The following is a 23,010-nucleotide window of genomic DNA, read 5'->3' as shown; positions in this document are numbered from 1 at the left end:
GAAAACCTATTTCATATTCATAAGAAATGTCTACTAAAGACAGGGACGAGATGATTGTACGATTTCGACTACCGGTATATCATGAGCATGTGATTATGAATCACGAAAAAATAGATGCAACTGGGTGTTCGTAAAAAGGTGACCTTATCCTGCCCCACCGGTGGCACCAATCACAATATATATATATGTAAGTTAAACTTTCAGATATAACGATGATCTGATATTGTTCAATAGCCATCAAATAGCAAAATGACTTTAACGACAAATCTTCATCTGTTTCGGCGGATAAAATAAATCTAGACTGGTATCTCTTGTATTGTCATTATATACAAGTGTTTTGTCAGTCTTGATCTAACAATTCTAACTATGAACAGATGAAGTGGTCGCACTGGTCTCCTTTATTTCTTGTTCAGATGGGTAAAATAGAGGAAAGGAATTGGCTATTTTATGGTTATTGAACAATGCCAGTTCATCGATATACAGGAAGGTTAAGTCAACTTCTAGGCCGAATTACCTTGTTTTAACTTTGCCTGTACGAGCAAAAATTCCGATTCATATGCATAAAGAAACAGAGAAGCAAGAAGGGGAACAGAATTTGTACCCTTGGGGATACCTACTTCTTATCCCCGGTTCTTTACATAGATGTTATCATTGAGGAAGTCCAGCCTATCACATATTGTTTTCTCAGTAAACTTCAGATTGCATGTACTTTGTTTCTTTTTTGACAAATTACCCTGAACTGCCCTGAAGCCACACTCGTGGATTGTAGCCATGGCAACGACTGACGTGTGTCACGATATGACGTGTTTTCCGGATGGAAGGAGGACACACATTTTCTCAGCTTCTAATGTCTTCTTAGTCTTAATTTCATCCCAAAATTGCCTCAAATGTACAGCGTAATATGTCTCCGATTTTGAAGGACACATCCACGATAACCACTAGGCTATTCCACCGTTCCCTAGCATACTCATTATATAGTATAACCTGTATAAGATTTGCACTTAAGTAATATAAAAACAAGACGGGAAAACGTAGATTTTATTTCAGAAATATTCATATTTTAAGTGAAACTGCATCAGTCCATTTCAGACAGAACAGAACACCTAGTCGACGACGATGTTTGTTTTGGAATGTACTGCCAGTTATTTCAACAAGTACATGTCGTGGTTTAACACATGATATCAGCCGCACTCTCAAACACGGGTTCTGTAATCAAAGAAATATGATTTTGAGACACACAGTATCATATCACATATGCGAATACAACCAAACCTGGGGTGGCCCGGTCGTCTAAGGCGCCGCGATTCGCTGTGCAGAGTTGCGTCCTTTGGGTACGACAGAAACCTATGATTGTGGGTTCGAATCCCGGTTCGCCCCGTTTATGTTTCTAGGTTTGTCAACACCATACCCGTGCTCGTGGGTTTCACCGAAGTTGTAAATGTCTGAGACCTGCATCACTTCGGGCTTTCCTCCCACATTAAGCTGACACGCCGTGATATAACTAAAATACTGTTAAAAGCGGCGTTAAACCCAACTCACTCACTCACTCACACACTAATTCCTGATGGAAACACACAAATACAGTTAAATCATGTATCTGATTAAAGTTGGTGGTTATTTTCGCAGAGATCAAGATATTCACTATATAGTTTTTGCACTTTCTACATACTCTTCAAAAAATGAAATGTTACATCAGAGTGAGTGAGTATGGTTTTACGCCGTTTTAAACAATATACCACGAATATCACGGCCGGGCCACCAAACATGGGCTACACACATTGTGTTATATCTGAGTGAGTGAGTGCGTGAGTATGGTTTTACGCCGTTTTTAGCAATATAACGGCGGGGGACACAAGAAATGGGCTTCACACATTGTACCCATGTCGGGAATCGAACCCGGGTCTTCGCCCCTGTTACATCTGAAAAACTGTAGGGGAACTGTATCACTGTACAACATAAGTACAGACAGAAGATACGGATAGTCAATGTTACCCCTTCTAAAGCATATACCAACAGAAACAAACACCCCACCCGACCCTCCTAGAGATCAAATGACAAGGCAGTAAATGCGTGCCTTCACATGCACCTAGACTAACGCTTAGTCTCTAAAAAGGAGCCCCAGTGAGACGGTAGATTCAGTAAAATCTAGACTTCCTTCAATTAGTGTGATAGATGCACCTAGACTAACGCTTAGTCTCTAAAAAGGAGCCCCAGTGAGACGGTAGATTCATTGAAATCTAGACTTGCTTCAATTAGTGTTTTGCATTACAGTAAGGGCTGGGGAGAGGGGAGGGATGGAAGAGAACATAATTATTTATTAATATGTTTTTATTAGTAGTATTTCTTTCTAGTTATACATAAACATGTATAATCACATTGTAAAATGGATAAATGATAAGGCCAAATTCATAGCGACGTTTGTACAACAGATACTAGACATTTCAAAATAATAGTGTTCGGGAACTGTGAGACAGATCAACGCGCAGCGGGTCGCTGTTTAAAACTGCGTACGATCGGTTTGACGGAACCATGTACGTGTTCGTAGGTTCCAACTCTAAATTCGCCCTGGTTAAAAAATGTTTTGCTCGTCAGAACCAAACTGGTCCAGTGTCACCAGCATGGTAACCGTCTTCGACTTGAACCACTTCATGCTTTCCTCCTGCATTAAGTGGGGCACTGGTGACCAAGTCGTCTAAGGCTCTGTGCTGAGTTGCGTCCCTTGGGCACGCCAGAAACCTGTGATTGTGGGTTCAAATCTCGGTTCGTCCCGATCGTTCCTAGGTTTGTCAGCACATTTCCGTGCTCGTGGGTTTCACCAAAGTAATAAACATCTAAGATCTGCATCACTTCGGGTTTTCCTATCATATGAAGCTGACACGCCTCGATATAACTTGAATTTACTGTTTAAAGCAGCGTTAAACCTCACTCAATCACTCACTAAATAACTCCTACATTAAGCGGACAAGCGAAAATTGAAATACTGTTCAAAATGACCAACGTCACTGACCCGTGTTTCATGAACCACAAGCTATTGTATAATCAATAATTTCTGTTGTATGCCAATTTCTTAATACATTACCGCGAAATCATTCTTAATGTAGTGAAGGTATATAAATGCAAAGATAAAAATATTTTCGTCTTACCATCAGATGCAATCCTCTCCAGGACGATGTTCCCAACAGGTTCACAATACCCACACCCTCCTCCACAGACCACCCTGATCAACCTGTTGTTCTCCGACCTCAGAACTTCAGCGAAGGGCTGGTTTCCAGCTGCCTTCCAGGTAAGCTGAAGGCACGGTACAAGATGGTTTACATCCTGGTGAAACCTGCTTTTCATCCTGGTATAACATAGTTTACATCCTGGCGAAACCTGGTTTTCATCCTGGTATAACGTGGTTTACATCCTGGTATAACATAGTTTACATCCTGGCGAAACCTGGTTTTCATCCTGGTGTAACGTGGTTTACATCCTGGTATAACATAGTTTACATCCTGGTGAAATCTGGTTTACATCCTGGTATAACATGGTTTACATCCTGGTGAAATCTGGTTTACATCCTGGTATAACATGGTTTACATCCTACTAGTAGTATAACATGGTTTTTCATCCTCGTATGATATGGCTGAACATGGTTTACGTCATGACATGGTTTACATTCTGGTATATCATGGTTTATACCCTGGTGCAACATGGTTTACATCCAGTATGACTTAACAATAATTAAATAAAGATTTTAACAAAAGTTCTCTTGGATCAAAATCAAAAGCGCGTTCAAATATAATAATATATAAACTAAAAAAATTTACTCGAACGCTATGAAAAAAGAAATGCTAACTGTGATATTGACACATTCTGGGATCTTCATGATATTCCGTAAGAGGCGACTAACGGGATCTGGTGGTCAGGCTCGCTGACTTGGTTGATGCATGTCATCATGATCGATGCTCATGATACTAATCACTGGATTGTCTGGTCCAGACTCGATTATTCACAGACCGCCGTCATATAGCTGGAATATTGCTGAGTGCGGCGTTAAACAACCTACCAACCAACCAACCAATCATGCTATTCAGTGTAATGTTTTCTCTATCCCGATATTAAGCCATCCCAGTGGGCTATACATGTAGTTGTACTTACGGTATATCGACCTTTGAGATAACTGTTCAGTTTCTTGTTATTATTTTTAGTAGACTTGGTTTGAAAAAAGTGTCGGCAGCGTAATGGTCTGACAACAAAAATATGCACTCACATTGGGATTAACTATGAGACCAGTGCCACGAGTGTCAATCTTGAAGGATCCCAACGGCCCACAAGCTCTTTTTCCACCGTAGTGGTTGCTGTAGCAGTCACCCGCGAAGCCGTATGGGTAACGAGCACCATTTCCGCCAACAAACCCTCTGTCCTCTCTATCCACGACCATGGTCTACGAACAAAGTCAGAAACTAGAGAAATGTGTTATGGTATCAGGTGGTACAGTTGAACCTCGTTGTGTCGAAATCCGTTTGTCTCGAACTTATTTTTAATATTGGCTGGCATTGTGCACAACCACCAGTGGCTAAATTGATAACGTAAATCCTGCTGGGGTATCATGCAGGAAGCAGAGGTACTGTAAGTCCCCATGATCCCCAGCGAGGTACTGGTGGCCTAAAGCCCGTGTTTTAAAACTGTAAACATGATATTGTTATGCTCAAATATGTTTCTGATCATCAATTGTTTTTATATACGATTATAATTAAGATTATGTCAGTGAATCTATTACTCGAGATATAACTTAAACACTGACGCCAATCAAGGATGGTGACAGTGAGTTTGATTATATGCCTGAGTAGCTTCCCCTTCAATACCAGCATCCTAGGCAATGTAACTTACTATGAAATCTAGTGTTGCGATCGGTCCTGGTAGCAATTTCTTATGACATGATGTTTGGTTTTCGAAATTTCACTTTGTTGATTACCCCGAACCCCGGATAACTCGATTTTCTCCTAGGTCCCCACGAGTTCGATACAACGAGACTCGACTGTATATCTTATCATTACTTTTTTTTAAATCTAGCAATCTGATTATCTTCGTCTTGTGAACAAATACATACATATTATTTCGTAATAGTGATGTGACACCACAGCTGACACAACCTACGCTTTAGTTACCGTCCTTATACCGCCCCTCAGCTTATTTGTTTGTTTGTTTGTTGTTCAACGCCATATTCGACAATAATCGTGTATATGACTGCCTTCTGTAAATAATCGAGTCTGACCGCGCCATAACAATGACGTTATAAGACGGTACTTGTTGTTACCCTGCCTGGAGCACGAGGGAAAAAAACAAGGACTGGTCGTCTCGTAGACGGTATATAATGGGTCTGAGTTGTGTATCCACGTTAAACTGCGGTATGGTATCTCCTCTTAATTATAACCCGGCATAAGACCTGACTGGAACAAGCAGACACACACAGTGAACTAATCTGGAACGCGACGTTCATAACCCATAGTTCCTCACTATCGGGGTGTACAAGATTTTACGAGCTGAAGGTTCGTATACATCCATCCATTTTCTGCTTCGTGGTGTACAAAGACCGCCTCCGTGGTCTATTGGACAGTGCGTCTGTCCGGAGGTCGGAAGCTCGGGACTCGATCCCCCGCCGCGTCATTAAAAAGACGTTAAAAGATGGTACTTGTTGTTACCCTGCCCGGCGCTAGGCATTAAGGGACAAAAACAAGGACTGGTCGGCTCGCTTCAGTATAATGTATCTGGGTGGGGTATTCATGTAAAACACGTGCATACACGTCGCTGTGAAGATGCAACAATCTTGAACGCGAAGTTAAACCCCTTTTCACCATACCTCACCTCGCGGTGTACAAACCTTCACTTCCAATTCACCCCGCTACTGACAAAAGCAACTCATAATTTAGCCCGAACCTCCTCCTAGACCAGTTGTTAGTCGCCTTTCAGTATTGAAAAATACCCGTGCTCATGGGTTCACCGAAGTGGTAAACGTCTGAAACCTGTATCACTTCGGGCTTTCCTCCCACATTGAGCTGACGCGCCCTGATATAACTGGAATACTGTTAAAAGCGGCGTTAAACCCTACTCACTTAGTCACTCACTCACTCACTCATTATTGCAAATATCCTGCCATTTTGAGATTTGACTCAATTTTCTTTTTCATTTCTACATATAACGTTTGTAACTGGCATGTTAACTTTGATTAATGCAAAACTTAATTACAGATCTGGGTTTATGCATTTATCTAAATCGTGCTGTCACCGTGAACAACTATTTTGGCAGCCATGGACGGAGAATAATAATCGATATCGGTACAGATCGGGTCGGAGATGTTGTCATTCTGAATAAAAAAAATATGTATTATTGTTTCTGAGGATTTATTTCAGACCAACTGCTACAAATTACAGCTGGGGCGGTCGGGTAGCCTAGTGGTTAAAGCGTTCAGTCGTCACGCCGAAGACCCGGGTTCGATTCCCAACATGGGTACAATGTGTGAAGCCCATATCTGGTGACCCCCGCCGTGATATTGCTGGAATATTGCTAAAAGCGGCGTAAAACCATACTCACTCACCTACTTGCAGCTTGTTAAAAATCAATTTTTGCAGTTTTTGTCACTATCTGTACAACATGTCACCCATACAATGATAAAATAGGTATCCGCTGGGGTTATTTACTGACAATTTATAAATGTAATAGGTTAGGTAGGTACTACTTTCAGTGTTTTCAAACAACCATGGCGTTGCCCTTGTCTATAGCCGATCGAGTCACTATTGACCATCGGGGTTTTCGACACATAACTGGGATATGTGTTATCATTTTCAAAACGATAGCCTAATATAGCGACAGTCAGCGTCTAGCTAAGGTTGAGCGGAGCCTTGTGTGCGGGAATGTTCTTTGGTGAAACCAAAGACTACGAGCATGTCGCTGACAAACCAAGAATCATAATATGAATGAATCTCTGACTCGAACCCCAAATCATAGGATCCTTGCACGCCTAGGGGACTCAACTCTGCACTGGGCCACCCGTATCCCTGTTTATGTTCCTAGTTTCAGTGTGTATTCAGATCTACTCACATTAATGTCAATCTTAATCTTCTCGAAGTTATTTTTTCCAACTTTTTGTAGATCACTGCCAACGATCTTTCCTCCTTTGTTCTTCGACTGACAGTTCAAATTCTGTTTATTTGGAAAGTCGCCATGATTCTCATTCGGTAGAGTAATGTATTCCTGTGGGGTGCCCGCCATGTCATGACACCACACCTTTATCCGCTCCCCCCCAAGCCTGGGCGGGTATAGCCAGTACTCAGCGTCCGGGTATTGGCGTCCACAGCTCAAGATGTCTTTACATGACTTTCTTCCTGTACCTGAAAAGGATTTGTTTAAATGACATGTTTAGGATCAGGGCTCACATGCACAAAGCGACTTTAGCGCTAAGATGATCGTAACAACTCCAACACTTTAACATAGGCTTACAATGGTCTGAGCGCTAAGACCGCTTTGTGCAAGTGGGCCCAGGAACTTTCAGCAATCATAAAGACATCTTAAGGAACCGGACTGGCACAATCAACTCATGTCAATTCAAGGAGGGACGGTAAATGTATTTTCGTCTTGGGACATGATCAAAACTGATTTGTCTGAGAACAAACATAAATACAGTAAACTACGTTTATAACGAACACGCTTATAACGAACTGACGGATATAGCGAACTTACTTTTTTGTCCCGACTATTTGCTGTAGTTATGCTGTACATATGCTTATAACGAACTACGGTTATAACGAACTAAAATTAGTGGTCCCTTTGAGTTCGTTATATCCGTAGTTTACTGTATATAGGACATAGTCAACAATCTATTATATTAACATGTCTTTATGTCCTCTTTGAAAGTGATATGAGGACAATTGCAAATGGTCATCACATAGATACGTCAGTAAAGTGACTCAAGGATGTATCCAATTTGAGTTTACAGGAGTTAATTATGATGAAATGAAGTACACGATAAACAGTATATCGTTTGGGCGATCAGAAGCAATTTTTTAAGTTGCAGCAGTATCGTGAGGGGTAATTGTGGTTTCATGCTTCATGCACACACACACACACACGCACGCACGCACGCACGCACGCACACACACACACGCACACACACACACACACACACACACGTACATGCACGTCGCTACATAAGTGCAATAAGCTTATATGTATGGATCCAATGTAAATGTACTTTAGAACTTACTGAACCCAATCTTTGTCAACAATGTACATGCTGATACCTCAGTACGATTAAACTACGTCTTGACAGGATTTGGAAATTAAATGAAACGCGAAGTTCAGTCGGTTAAATCACGTTCTTATGGAAACTTGAGGATAGACATTACCGAAGTTTGAAACCAGATTGATAATTGAATGCTGGAACAAAAACGGCTTCTTTATGTAATAAGTTTCAAATATTCAGTTGGTAATACCTGTCGTTTCCTTGGAGCCCGGGTTTGAAACAATGCCTGTGAACAAGAGGACAGAAAGATGATTATGAGTTACTATTACCGTATTCGACGTAATAAGCGCCCCGCTCTAATAAGCGCCCACGGCGATATTTGCTAATATATTGGCAAGTGAACAATCCCAAATTACCACCCCTTCCGATTGATCAAAGTACACAAGACTTATTTATTCGTGTATAATACGCACTCGTGTGTTATATGAACCCTTAATTATGGGCAATTAAATTATGGAAAAATATATCTGTCGTATATAAACAGTTCAGGCCGTCAGCATAAACCACGAAATTTATCTTTCAACTCTGTTTTTTCCACCAAAATAATATTCTAATAAGAGCCCCCTATTCCTAATTTTGAGAGAGCCCTGTGCGCTTATTACGTCGAATACGGTATGTGAAATAGTGTAAAAAAGAAAGTTTTATCATACCCTGTCAGCGCCTTACAAGAGCAGACAGCCAGTGATCAGAGAGAGATGGTGTAGGCGCATCCGGCGTATGGTTGTACCAGGACATCAAGGTAATGCTGATCGTCAGGCTCTAACTCATGAGAATACCGTAAACCTAAGGTTCCATAACCCCTAAAATATTTTTTGCGACAGGGTCCAACAATCGGTTCACGCAGGTCTCTTAACACACCCTCTTACCCAGGTACACTTTGCCGATCGTGAACGTTCTGATTATTGCTCACTATTTCAGGTTGTAAGGAAATGTCATTTTTTAGCTTTTTGGGGAGCTATTTTTTTAAGAATCATATCCTTTTAATAGTTTCATGACACGGAATGTTTTCTGTGCGCGAGTGCTCGGTTGAAAGTTACGAGACTTTAATTAGGCTTACGAGAGCTTCACGACTCGGAGTCCAGTCTTTCAGGTGTTAAGTTTCCAGGAAAGACCAGCGGAGACAAACCCTTGAGTCAGACTCACAAGCTTCCATGACCATAGGGGCGGTAGGGTAGCCCAGTGGTTAAAGCATTCGCTCGTCACACGAAGACCCGGGTTCGATTTCCAACATGGGTACAATATGTGATGCCCGTGATATTGCTGGTATAGTGCTTAAAGCGGGGTAAAAACATATTCCCTTACTCCATTATCGTAGTCTTCCACCAGGCGTGTATGGCAATTCGCTTCCATGATCATATTCTTCTACCTGGCGAATATTGCAATTCGCTTCCATGATCGCAGTCTTCCACCAGGCGTATATGGCAATTCGCTTCCATGAACATATTCTTCCACAAGGCAAATATTGCAATTCGCTTCCATGATCATAGTCTTCCACCAGGCGAATATTGCAATTCGCTTCCATGATCATAGTCTTCCAACAGGCGAATATTGTAATCCTCTTCCATGATCATAGTCTTCCACCTGGCGTATTTTGCAATTTGCTGTGCAGAATCAAGTCCCTTAAGCGTGCCAAGCTCCCATGATCGAATCCCAGATTTTCCCTGATCATGATCCTTGTTTTCCCAGCACCATACCTCTGTTCATGGGATCCACAAATAAAAAATAAGACAAATATCGCTTTCCTCTAGCATTAAGATGAGAAGCCGTTATATGACTGACATATTGTTCAAAGTGGTGCTTAACCCGTCTCACTCACCCACCCATCCACTCACTGACTCACCGTCAAGCTGCTTCTTGAGGTCTTCTACCATTGACTCCAACTTCTCATCCGTTGCCTTCTGTGCCTGAAGTCCTTGTTCCAGTTCTCCAAAACAGAAAATACCACAACATTGTCATGATACTGTTCGCTGTTTAGAATTTGATTTACAAGAAATATTTGTTACATATAACATATAGCATCCCATTAGCGTTTGCCCTTTGGGTGCTGTTGGTACCATCTTTAGAAAATTCTGGCACGCCTAAAAGGCACTCCAATTTGCACAGCGATGTTTTTAACCTTAGACGATGAGGCCGCGGTTATCTTCTGTGAATAAAATCATTTTAGAATTATTATTTTTTTAAAAGGCCACACGCAAACTTTCAGCTCATGATCAGTTCCCTACAACCGTTAATCAAATAAAAAGGACCATTGCCAGCCTTGGGTTTTTCCTGATAGATGTGAAATAACCGGTAATTCGCTACAATCAGTTTTGGGTCTAGTATGGAACTCACCACTGGATAATTTATCTGTCTGTGACAGGGAGGAAGTCAGCTCATCCATTTTCGTTATCAGTCCCCCTTGGGTGTTCTTGATTTGCCCAGTTTCTTCCTGTAGGGTACTCACTATTGAAGAAAAGTAAGCCATTAAACATGTCGCATGAATGACAGAGAGCAAGTGACTTAGTTGACTTTTCGACACTTTGAACAGTATGTCCGTTATCTCACGGTGTGTCTGGACCAGACAATCCTGTGACTGATGTCATGAGCATCGATCCACGCAATTGGGATCAATGACATGCATCAACTAAGTCAGCGAGCCTGACCACCCGATCCCGTTAGTCGTCTCTTACGACATGCACAGTCGCCTATTACGAAACGGCAAGCATGGGTTGCTGAAGACCTATTCTACCCCGTATCTTCACGGGTCCCAAACTTGATTGACATTGAGTAATGATAATCATAAACCTAAGCTTTCCCCGGACTAATTGGACGTCGCACAACACGTGGAAAATATATTTTTAAAAAGTGTCGTATATTTGATATTGGGATAACTATGATATCTATCAATGAAATAAAAACTAGCAGAGTTACATAAAGGTGATATAAAGTTTATATCGCCATACAACAGAAACAGTGACGTCACACAAAGAAACTTTTAGCTTAGTTTGCTGTATCCTCAGCTCGGTAAACCAAATGAAAAGTATCATTGCCACGCCTTGGGTTTTGCTGATGAGCGATGAAGTGAACGTTGAAAATATATTTTTAAAAAGTGTCGTATATTTGGTATTGGTATAACTATGATATCTATCAATTAAATAAAAACAAGCAGAGGTACAAAAGAAAGTGATATGAGGCAAATATCGCCAAACAACAAAAACAATGACGTCACACAGAGAAACTTTCAGCTCAGTTTGCTATATCTGAAGTTCAGTAATCAAATGAAAAGTATCATTGCCACGCCTTGGTTTTTGCTGATGGATGTGAAATAACCGGTTATTCGCTATAATCAGTTTTGGTCTAGTATGGAACTCACCACTGGATAATTTGTTTTCTGTCTGTGACAGGGAGGAAGTCAGCTCATCAATTTTCGTTATCAGTCCCCCTTGGGTGTTCTTGATTTGCCCAGTTTCTTCCTGTAGGGTACTCACTATTGAAGAAAAGTAAGCCATTAAACATGTCGCATGAATGACAGAGAGCAAGTGATTAAGTTGACTTAACGACACTTTGTTTGTTTGTTTGTTGTTTAACGCCGCACTCTGCAATATTCCAGCTATGTGCCGGCGGTCTGTAAATAATCGTGTCTGGACCAGACAATCCAATAATTGACGTATTGCACATCGATCCACGCAAATGGGATTGATGACATGCATCAACCAAGTCAGCGAGCCTGACCACCCGATCCCGTTAGTCGCCTCTTACGACAAGCATAGTCGCCTTTTACAGCAAGCATGGTTTGCTGAAGATCTGTTCTTCCCCGGATATCTTCCCGGGTATAACTACACTTTAAGCAGTATGTCTGTTATCTCACGGTGTGTGAGTTTCATCTGGGATTAACGCCCACATTGACGCAGACCTTCATCAGTTAGTGAAGCACACGCAAATGGGCATGATGCTAACAGGCCAATGGTCATAATCGGGGCGTATTCTAAACCAAGACCAGCGGACTTTCGCGGTTAAGGAAATAATTATATGCACTCGACGCAATGAAGTGAGCGCCTTAGACCACTTGACCACCAGTGCATCCAATAACAGAGTAAAAGAGAGAAATGACGTTGAACGGTTCCTAAAATTCCACAATTGATTGACATTGTGTAATGATTATCATAAACCTAAGCTTTCCCCTAACTAATTGGACGTCCAGCAACACGTGGAAAACATAAAAAGTGTCGTATACTTGGTATTGGGATGACTGTTAAACCTATCAATGAAATAAAACCCAGCTGAGCAAATATCGACACACAACAGAAACAATAACATCACATGTTGCTGTGTATAACGACGCCACATGTTGCTGTGAGTAACGACGCCACATGTTGCTGTGAGTAACGACGCCACATGTTGCTGTGAGTAACGACGCCACATGTTGCTGTGAGTAACTACGTCCCATGTTGCTGTGAATAACGACTCCACTTGTTGCTGTGAGTAACGACGCTACATGCTGCTGTGTATAACGACGCCACATGTTGCTGTGAGTAACGACGCCACATGTTGCTGTGAATAACGACGCCACATATTGCTGTAAGTAACGACGCCACATGTTGCTGTGAATAAGGACGCCACATGTTGCTGTGAGTAACGACGCCACATGTTGCTGTGAGTAACGACGCCACATGTTGCTGTGAATAACGACGCCACATGTTGCTGTGAGTAACGACGCCACATGTTGCTGTGAGTAACGACGTCACATGTTGCTGTGAGTAACGACGCCACATGTTGCTGTGAATAAGGACGCCACATGTTGCTGTGAATAACGATGCCACATGTTGCTGTGAATAACGACGTCAATATTCCAACATGTTTCACGGTGGCCCGTAAATAATCAAGACTAGACCACACAATCCAGGGACGTTTAACAAAGATTCACGTCAACGAGGCACACAATCAGCAAGGTACGCAAATCACAGTTCCTTACGAACCGATGCCATCTTGGTCGGCCTCTTACGACAAGTATGGAGTACTTGGGATCTACAAAAAACTGTGTCTTATTATGTGCTTTCTACAACCCAAACATATGTTAATTTAACCTCAGAACTCACCGCACAGGATCTTCCCATTGGCTTGACATACATAATCTTAGAATGTGTACATTGGCCAAATATATGATGATACTGACAGGTCCATCCTGTAGGGGGGCGGTCGGGTAGCCTAGTGGTTAAAGCGTTCGCTCGTCACGCCGAAGACCCGGGTTCGATTCCTGACATGGTTACAATGTGTGAAGCCCATATCTGGTGTCCCCCGCCGTGATATTGCTTGAATATTGCTAAAAGCGGGCGTAAAATCAAAACTCACTCCTTCCTATAGGACCATGGTTCCCACGTTTCTGACACCTAATATTGCCATCACCTTTGAAGGGCGCTGAGGTAGCCAAGTGCTCGTAACGCCTTCGACCCTGGTTCGAGTCCTCACATGGTACACGGGCAGAAGGCCATTTCTGGTGTCCCCCACTTATATTTATATTGTGAAAAGCCATGTTCAACTGCTTAGTTTAGTCGTTAGTGTGCATTTAGATTTGTTGCGTTTCTTTTATTCTACTGACAGAGAATTAGGTATGATTTATATCACGGAGGTTTCTAAAGTAAGTAGAGAATTCAGTACCATGACTTAGTGTTCACACCGTCTTTTCAAATACAATGTTATTGCTGAAAACCCTCGAGTACTCCTACAGTTTACATATACATGTACAGACGTTATCTTTTGCAGCACCTTTGATGTCTCCGTCTTCAACTGCCTTGGTGATTGTTCCTTTAAATTCCCCTTGTTCTTTTTTGAGGGAATCTATTGACGAAACTATTTCTTCATCTACAACAATAATGAAAACATTGAAACGATGTCTTGTTTCAGATATACATCTGAATAAGACGAGATTCATAGAGGAAGAAAATGAGAGAAGTGAAGTCGATATTACTTGAGTAAATGCAACAGAGTTTAAAGATGCTTTTAACAGTGATGGGTCCAAAGCGGCGCGGATAAAAAGTTGATGATGCTCATAGTAGAGATTTAACTGACGCTTCCAGTGGACCCGATTTTGCACTTGGGCATACCTAGACACATATGATGAAGTGGAAAAAAGAGAGTGTTTTCTTTCCCATGAAGGGGTTTTCGGAGAAAAGGGGAATAAATTAAAGTATTTAGAAAGGACTTTGAAACCAGATAGAGACTTGCTTCTAGCTACGTGATGAAATGTTTTCGTACCCAACTTCCATATATCATGTTGTATTTCAGTGAAAAGATCAAAGCAATCGGCAATAATAAGGTCATATGAATTATTTTTTTTAATGTGAAGTTTAAACGATATACGGCTTATCCATTGGACGAAAGGTCGGTCACGGGACCGCGAAAAAGTGCATGAACGACGCAATTTGACGTTCATACGTTTTTCACGAGGCTGTATTCTTGAAATGACGTAAACACTGACGGACTACTTCCACATTTCTTTGGGGAACACCTGGGAATTCCCTAGCACGAATACATACAGGAGCGTTGTTTCTGATCATTTAAACCCTTTAATCTTGAACTAATGAACGTTTAAGCATACATTGAGAAACGTCAGAGAGTTTGACCGCATGCCCGTTCATGAATATACCCGCTACAACCCATCTTAGTTAACAAAGCGAAGAAATGCACATCAAAACTATCGTAGTATCGACTCGATCCGTGTCTAGAGTACAGTCACAGTCTACAGCCTTCTATGAATATTCCTTAGTGTCTATTTGACAAATCTGTATGATCACCTTTCAATGATCGGCCAATTGATCAATGGTGACTGACACATGTAACCGCCACAGGTTCATTAACGACTTCGGAAATCTCTCCCGTCACGTTTGTCGTGTCGGCCATTTTGACATCTTGTACTTGATGTAAATGTTTTACGACTGTCATTGTTACTGACTTACTGGGGTAATTCTTAACAGATCTTTCTCATCCAATGGCGATATTATTTGAATACATTTGTTGAGAACAAACTACAACAGATGTTCATGTAAAGCAAGTTGAGCATACATCCGCTCACGTCACCTCTCTTTTTAAGAAACTATTTTATTCCGCGATACAGCTGGTTGTTGTATGGCTGTCAGTGTAAACATGAAGTCACACATAACACTTGTGTGTAGATCCTTCAATCCTTCGAGGTAAAAAATAGTGATGTTAGATAAGAATATAAGAATTGACTTTCACTTTATGAGTTCATGGGCTTCATAGGGTGAGGGCCAAAAAAGCAGGCTCTTGTTTTAAAAGAGAGAGGGGAATGTGAGGTAATTGGGGTTTAACGTCGCGTTCAGGATTATTGCACTTACATAGCGACGTGCACTCATTAATGCCGGTTTCATAGACTGGCGCACTGAGATACCATGCCGCAATTTCAAATTGACAGTTCTCAATGGTGGGAAACTGGACTCAGTTACCCCCCTTGCCTCGGGAAGATGACCACTGCGACGCCTCTGCAAACAAAACGCCTATGTCTTGGGCTCTATCAGCCTCGGTCCAGACACAGGGAAAGGAGTTCAACACTACACATTCAGAAAACAGCCTTAACATAATCGCACCTTTTTTCACAACGTCTTCAACTGACTGTGTTATTTCTTTTTTGAAGTCGTTTTGTCCAGTTGAAATCGAGACAAGTGATGAAGATAACTCATCATCTAAAATCATAAGGCTTCATTATGGCAAATGATGCACATGCATGATCTCATACGTTTAAACTGGTAAAGACTTGCTGAGTGGGATGATATTGCTGAGTCAACCAGACACACACACACAACAAACACTCAAGCACGCTCTCTCTCTCTCTCTCTCACACACACACACACTCAAGCACGCTCTCTCTCTCTCTCTCTCTCTCCCTCTCTCACACACACTCAAGCACGCTCTCTCTCTCACACACACACACACACACACTCAAGCACGGTCATTCTCTCTCTCTCTCTCCCTCTCTCTCACACACACCCAAGCGCGCTCTCTCTCTCTTTTTTTCTCTCTCTCTCTCTCTCGCTCTCTCTCTCACACACACACACTCAAGCACGGTCTCTCTCTCTCTTTCTTTCACACACACACTCAAGTACGATCTCTCTCTCTCTCTCTCACACACACACACACACACACACACACACTCAAGCACGCTCTCTCTCTCTCTCCCTCACACACACCCAAGCACGCTCTGTCTCTCTTTCTCTCTCTCGCTCTCTCTCAAGCACGCTCACAAACACAAACACACACACACGTATAGCATTACATGTAGCACTACCACTGCCAGCATCTTTCTCCATGACACTTTAATAGATATAAAACAATTGAGAGAAAGTAACAATGAATCAATATCTTATGTAAACCCAGGTGTGTAGTGATATTGATAAACATATCATTTTAACTTATTTATCTCTATTGTTGTTGAGGTAGGAGTCTTTAACACATATACTGGAGTCAGTTATCGCCGAACCTTTGGCCACTGCATCATCAATTGCCTCGCTTATGTTTCGTTTGAACTCCTCGTGTTCTGTCTTAATGGAGTCGAGAGACGAAACCAGTTGCTTATCTACAAAGAGAACAAATGATGGTATCATTTCTAGTGATGTCCAAAACGATTATATCTGTATAGATTATTATTAAGTGTTCCATCCGCCTTAAAATAAACCAAATTGATGTGACCTTCCTCCTCACCTTTCTTCTCGCCATTATCAACGGACGTTGTAACCTGATTCTGGAAGTCTTTTTGCTGATTTGTCAAAGATTCCAACTCTAAGGACAATTCCGCATCTAAGAAAACGAAAACAACAATTTTTTTTTTTTAAATATTGAAATATTGTTACATAAACATTGGTCATTGGACATTATCAATCAGTGAGTTGGGTTTAACGCCGCCTTTAACAGTATTCCAGTTATATCACGGCGTGTCAGCTTAATGTGGGAGGAAAGCCCGAAGTGATGCAGGTCACAGACGTTTACCACTTCGGTGAAACCCACGAGCACGGGTATGATGCTGACAAACCTAGAAACATAATCGGGGCGAACCGGGATTCGAACCCACAATCATAGGTTTCTGGCGTGCCCAAGAAATGCAACTCTGCACAGCGAATCGCGGCGCCTTAGACGACCGGGCCACCCGTGCCTCAACATTGTCAATCAAATACATGCAATTTTGTTGAATGAATTATTCAATTTAATACATTTCTACTCCGATCCACAAAGCGATATAAGCACTCAATCTCATTAACACCAGATCTGAGTTGTCGCTTCCCATTAACAAAGATCTGAGGACATCCCATTAAAAGGTCACTTCAGAACGACCTTTCATCAGACCATTTAGAGTCACAACCGGAATGTTTTTGGTGATCATGTAACCTCGAAAAGGTTAACACTGTACATGTGTATTCCGAACGCCAGTTACGGACTGTACGACTGATTCCATCAAAACATCAAAATCATGGCCTATCAAGATTCAGTGGGATAAACATTTAAACGGAAGTGATTTTGTGAAGCCCATTTAAAGTATCTCCATGCAATCTCGGCCATCTATTGGACATTCCATCTTCTCTTAGTCGGTTTTCAAATTTGCATCGAGAAATTTGTCAAAATATTTTTGAAAGCGTAGTTTAGAATGAAAGTCACCAGTTCAAACTAGTACCCTATTGGGAGAAATCTGCTTTGTGATTGGCTAGTGTCGACTTCTTGGTAGTCATTTCATTGGTCGGTCAAAGCATGCTAAAGGTCGTTCTGATGTGACCTGTAATGTGATGTCCTAAGATCTTATTTAGCGGTAGCGAGAACTGAGACCTGATTTTAATGAGATTGCATATTCAATACGAGTTCTGTTTGAATAAACTGTAATATTAACTGAAAGGTTTTATAACAGCCGCAGACACATGATATAATATACAGTCGGCTGCATGGATCGGAAAAACCTTGAGATTTATTTTATTGATATATTTGTAATTTTCAATTCACATAAACAGTACCGATGAAACTGATGTTGTTGTTTTTATCACTGTTGCAAACAGTTATGTCACGGCCTGTCAACTTGATGTGTGTCTTAGACCTTTACCAATTTGGTGAAACCAACGATCAGGGGTAAGATGCTAACAAGCCATTGAGGACAATCTGGAAGCATCTTCATCCGAATCTCAAGGATCTCAAATATGCACAGCGAAAAGCGGCGTCTTACATGTAGACGACTGGACCATCCGGGTTCCGTGTCCCCGAACAGATGTTATGGCAATGAGTCTAATACTTTGTGGTAATTTACCTGTATCAGAGACCGCCTCTGTGGTCTAGTGGTAGAGCGTCCGCCCGGAGAGCGGAAGGTCCGGGGTTCGATCCCCGGCCGAGTCATACCAAAAGACGTTAATAGATGGTACTTGTTGTTACCCTGTTTGGTGCTCGGCATTAAGGACTAAAACAAGGACTGGTCGGCTCGGAGTCAGTATACTGTGTCTGAGTGGGGTATTCATGTTAAACTGCGGCATGGTATATCAGTGAGCTAGCACTATAAATCGGCATCAGTCCGGACTATTACAAGCAGCCACACACACACACACTATATAAGTGCAATAATTTTGGACGCGAAGTTAAACCCCATTTCACCTCACCTCACCTCACCTCACCTCACCTCACCTCACCTCACCTCACCTGTTTCAGATGTATTATGTTTCCACGTCTCGACCTCCTCTGACAGCTTCGATACAGACGCGTTCACTGCTTGAACGGTAGTCTCTATCTCTTCTGCAAAAAATAATGGACATCTGAATATGAATTCATACCTTCTGGGCGTCGGCTATCTTATCTTATCTGGGCGGTGGGGGAGCCTAGTGGTTAAGGCGTTCGCTCGTCACGTCGAACACCCGGATTCGAATCCCCAAATGGGTACAATGTGTGAAGCTCATTTCTGGTGTCACCCGCTGTGTTATTGCTCGACTATTGCTAAAAGCGGCGTTAAACCATACTCGCTCACTCTTATCGTATCTTATTTGTGACACTACAAACTCAAAACTTTAAAGTTGTTTTTTTTATTAATCTTACATATCATGTTTTTGTCTTGTTGTTTAACGCCGCAGTCAGCATTATTGGAACTCTGTATGGACTCGAGTGATTGATATCATGAGCACCGTCCCATGGAACAAGACACCCAGGATGACCACCTGATCCAATTTAGTCGCCATGGGAAGAAAGTTTTTGGGGACCTATTCTAACCCTGAAACCCCTGGGCGGTGTTTTTGCAAGGCAAAGATAATATCATTTAACGGATGTCAAAACTATCCAAACCAACCAGCTAATGTACTCCGTAATCAGGTGTAATAACAATGGACTGGGGCACATGTATTAACATGTTCAGTTCTTGATTCGAAAGATATGTAAATCTAGATGTCAGTGACAAAGTATGGTTTTATACTATTGCTGCCAGTATAAAAAGAAAGCCATCTAATACTCCATTGTCTACCATACTCCAATATAAGATAGCTACGCGATAAACCGCAAAGAACAATGAAGAACGAAGCGTGGTTTATTTCACAATAAAACATTGTTCTATCATGACCATAAAGCGTTCGCTCGTCACGCCGAACACCCGGGGTCGATTCCCCACATGGGTACAATGTGTGAAGCCCATTTCTGGTGTCCCCCGCCGTGATATTGCTGGAATATTGCTAAGAGCGGCGTAAAACTATACTCACTCACTATATATTTTTAAGTGTGATTGAGGTTTTCTTAAGCCGTTTTGAACAGTAGTTCAACTTTATCATAGCGTGCTGGTATAACCTGGGAGGAAAGCCCGAAGTTGTGCAGGTCATGGACGTTTACCTCCTCCCTCTGAGCAAGTACTAGTATATGATGCTGACAAACCTAATACTCAGTGAGAATCTGGGATTCAAACACACGACAATAATATTCAGGCCCGCCTAAGGAAATTGCCTTAGGTAATCCTTAACTGACGGTTTGGAATACATTTAACAATATGAGCTGGTATTCACACAAAGGGTGGTGGGGTTACTTAGATGCAACCAGACTAGGACTGCCAAATGGTCCAAATCTAGTATCCCTTTTACACGGTAACACGGTTATTTCAAAGATGGCTAGAGGTATGGTTTTGTTTTCACTGCGCTACTCTATCTGTCGTGAATTGGGACTATTTCGCAACATATTTATGTCAACACATCGCCGATATCAGACACTGCAGCCGCGAATCATTAACTAAAGTCATTTCTTCAAAGATGTGGCGTTATTCATGAAACAAGAACGGAATTAACCCTCATTTTACGACAGCAGAATGGGAGAAGTGTGTGGAAGTTCTTTACCAAACGACGTCATTGTAACCTCATTGCTTGTCATCAATGAAATTAAAACTGAGGAAAAAATACATGTGCACGGTGTTTTTTCTATTTGCGAAAAACATAGCTCACTTATAAAGATATATTCTTATTGATAAACGTTTTATCATATGTGATTCAGATACCCATAAAACGTGAATACAATTAAACACACCGTAATGCTGAAATGTGGTGAATGATTTCCCCATGTGCTCCAAAAGTAAAATGTGACAATCTCTTCTCAAATTGCACTAACTCACTTTCCCATTTGGACAGTTAGGTATTTTTAAAAAGGTTGATAATAATCCAGATATATCTCAACATGGTTTACACAGATTAACATAAATTATAATACATGTTTCACGAAATATAGAAATGAATAATTACCTTGTTTTAGACGCATCTCCTCTTGTTGTGATGACGTCGGTTTTACAGGTGCAAGATTTATGAACATCTGAGCCGGAGGAGGAGGGATGAATGCAATGGTACCCATAAAAAAAGACACGACTACAAACACTAGCTGTGGCTGGATGAAACCCATGGTCGACTTTAAGTGAACTTCGGCAATCATTACATATATTTAAATAGTGTTTAAGGCCAAAGAATTTAATCGTGTTGCTTGGATAGACATAACTCTTTCTGATTGACCCTTCGAAATAATGCATATTTCAAAATTCATGGGATAAAACTCAAGGATATTAATAATTATATTCAATGAACCGAGTAAATTCTGTTATCCTAATACTTTGTGTAAAACAATGTTACTTTATTGTAAATGCAGAATATGTATCGGAACTATGATGTGATAGAATAATCCGCTTACCCCGAACGCGATATACATCTTCGAAGTTAAGGCAATCTAACTTAATTGCTCCGACAGTCATAATCAACGCTGTAGTAAAATATCGCTACTCCGCTTGTCCCGAACAATTGGTGACTCGAATCGTTTGTCTAAATGGTCGAGTTACCAAGGCTTAAAAAAACATTAAGAGAGCATGTAGGACACTTCAAACCACTTTATATAATTTCAGAGGAACTAAACCTACACGTAAGGTTCATTTGTTTACGTATTACGGAAAGCCAAAAAATGGCCAGCTTTACAAGAAACGGAAATTTACTTAATCAGCCTTTCAAATGTGATTACATACAGGTTGATGCACTGAGAAGGCATATGATATAAATGTTCTGTGATCTCATCAATGCATTCCGATCTATCTGTGATTCAATGCCTTATGAACTGTGACATGTAACGTAGCTTTTCAACACCTTTGGAATGTCCTTTGATATATCGAACATAGATCCTAATTCGGTGCAAAGATAAGCATTTATACTTAATGGTTTCGAATGCTTGCGTGATGTTGGTGTGTATTGTTTCAAATCTTGATATGGATTCGGACGAAGGTGTAGAAAGTGACTTCGAATCACACGATTGCATAATTTCACTGAACATCAATCGTTTCCTGCTGCTCGTTAACATGTGCAGGTTTATGTACATGTTTAACGATTCACTCAATACCTTAGTCTACTTATTCATAACAGGTGAGTGATTCATTAACTGAAGGTGTGAGTTAATTTGAATAGATGAACAGCAAAACCAATTTTCGTGACCCTAAATATTTTTTTATACTTTTGGGTATATTTTTAAAAAAAATTACAATCACGAAACTACACAGGGATATAAATATGTCTACTGATATAGTTATAAAGTCATTTTCGATTGTACTAGCCCGACATTACCATGAGCATGTGTTTATGAATCACTACCAAATAATGATGATACCAGGTGTTTGCAAAAAGGTGAGCATATGTCTTGCCCCACCGGTGGCACCCGACACATGCAAAGGCAAGTCAATTGTTCTCCCGAAATAAAATACGGGAACATATGGTACAAGTCAAAATATCGAATTTCAGCGGACATAATTTTGGACAAATTTAGAAATGCCCTCCACGTGTCTGCCATAATACTTATTTAAAGCTTTACTGAGGCCTTGAATGCTTCAACAACTTCTAAGCAAGAGTCGTATTGCGTTCTTGGGTACCTACGTAGAAATCACATACTCGATTGTACCTTATTAGTGGTAGCTGATTGGGTCTCCTCCCATTAGTAAGACAGCCCAGTTGTGAGACACCTTAAAACTACAATGTCATACCTGGTTGCACATGTTAATCAGGTAATTAACCCATATCATGAAAATGGACTTGTCTTATCATAGACAAAAGAAATGACTCAAGATGCTTGATACCCTCTTTTACTTTATTTCATTCAACATTTTAATTCATCCATCCCTTAAATCCATTGTTTTAACATATTCGCCACTTAGAGTTCAGTTAAAGTTAATATCACAGTTCACATCACAGTTCACATCGAGGTTGTCACACTGACACAACCTTAATCCATCT

The 23,010-nt window shown here is 41.1% G+C and overlaps 1 protein-coding gene across 1 annotated transcript; it reads right to left on the bottom strand.

Annotated features, from left to right (window-relative positions):
* Window positions 1-1,168: 1,168 nt before the first annotated feature.
* On the bottom strand, window positions 1,169-21,151 carry LOC124148236 (myosin-4-like). Its single transcript, XM_048399146.1, has 14 exons — window positions 20,998-21,151; window positions 18,938-19,030; window positions 16,973-17,068; window positions 16,752-16,847; window positions 15,862-15,957; window positions 14,024-14,119; window positions 11,634-11,747; window positions 10,613-10,723; window positions 10,122-10,205; window positions 8,472-8,507; window positions 7,081-7,370; window positions 4,253-4,426; window positions 3,144-3,288; window positions 1,169-1,206 (listed from the first exon to the last, which is right to left on the bottom strand). The coding sequence occupies exons 1-14, from the start codon at window positions 21,149-21,151 to the stop codon at window positions 1,169-1,171; spliced, it is 1,623 nt and encodes a 540-aa protein (XP_048255103.1).
* Window positions 21,152-23,010: the final 1,859 nt, after the last annotated feature.

Source organism: Haliotis rufescens, unplaced genomic scaffold (assembly GCF_023055435.1).
Source record: "Haliotis rufescens isolate VD_foot unplaced genomic scaffold, xgHalRufe1.0.p SCAF_19, whole genome shotgun sequence".
Taxonomy (NCBI): Eukaryota; Metazoa; Mollusca; class Gastropoda; order Lepetellida; family Haliotidae; genus Haliotis; species Haliotis rufescens.
This window is presented reverse-complemented; position numbering and strand designations above follow the sequence as displayed.

Coding starts and splice junctions, on each gene's coding strand:
- LOC124148236 (XM_048399146.1), bottom strand. CDS start 21,151: ATGGGTTTCATCCAGCCACAGCTAGTGTTTGTAGTCGTGTCTTTTTTT. Junction 11,748..14,023: donor TGAAGACGGAGACATCAAAG/GTGCTGCAAAAG, acceptor TTTCTTCAATAG/TGAGTACCCTACAGGAAGAA. Junction 8,508..10,121: donor CCTCAAGAAGCAGCTTGACG/GTGAGTCAGTGA, acceptor TCTTGTTCACAG/GCATTGTTTCAAACCCGGGC.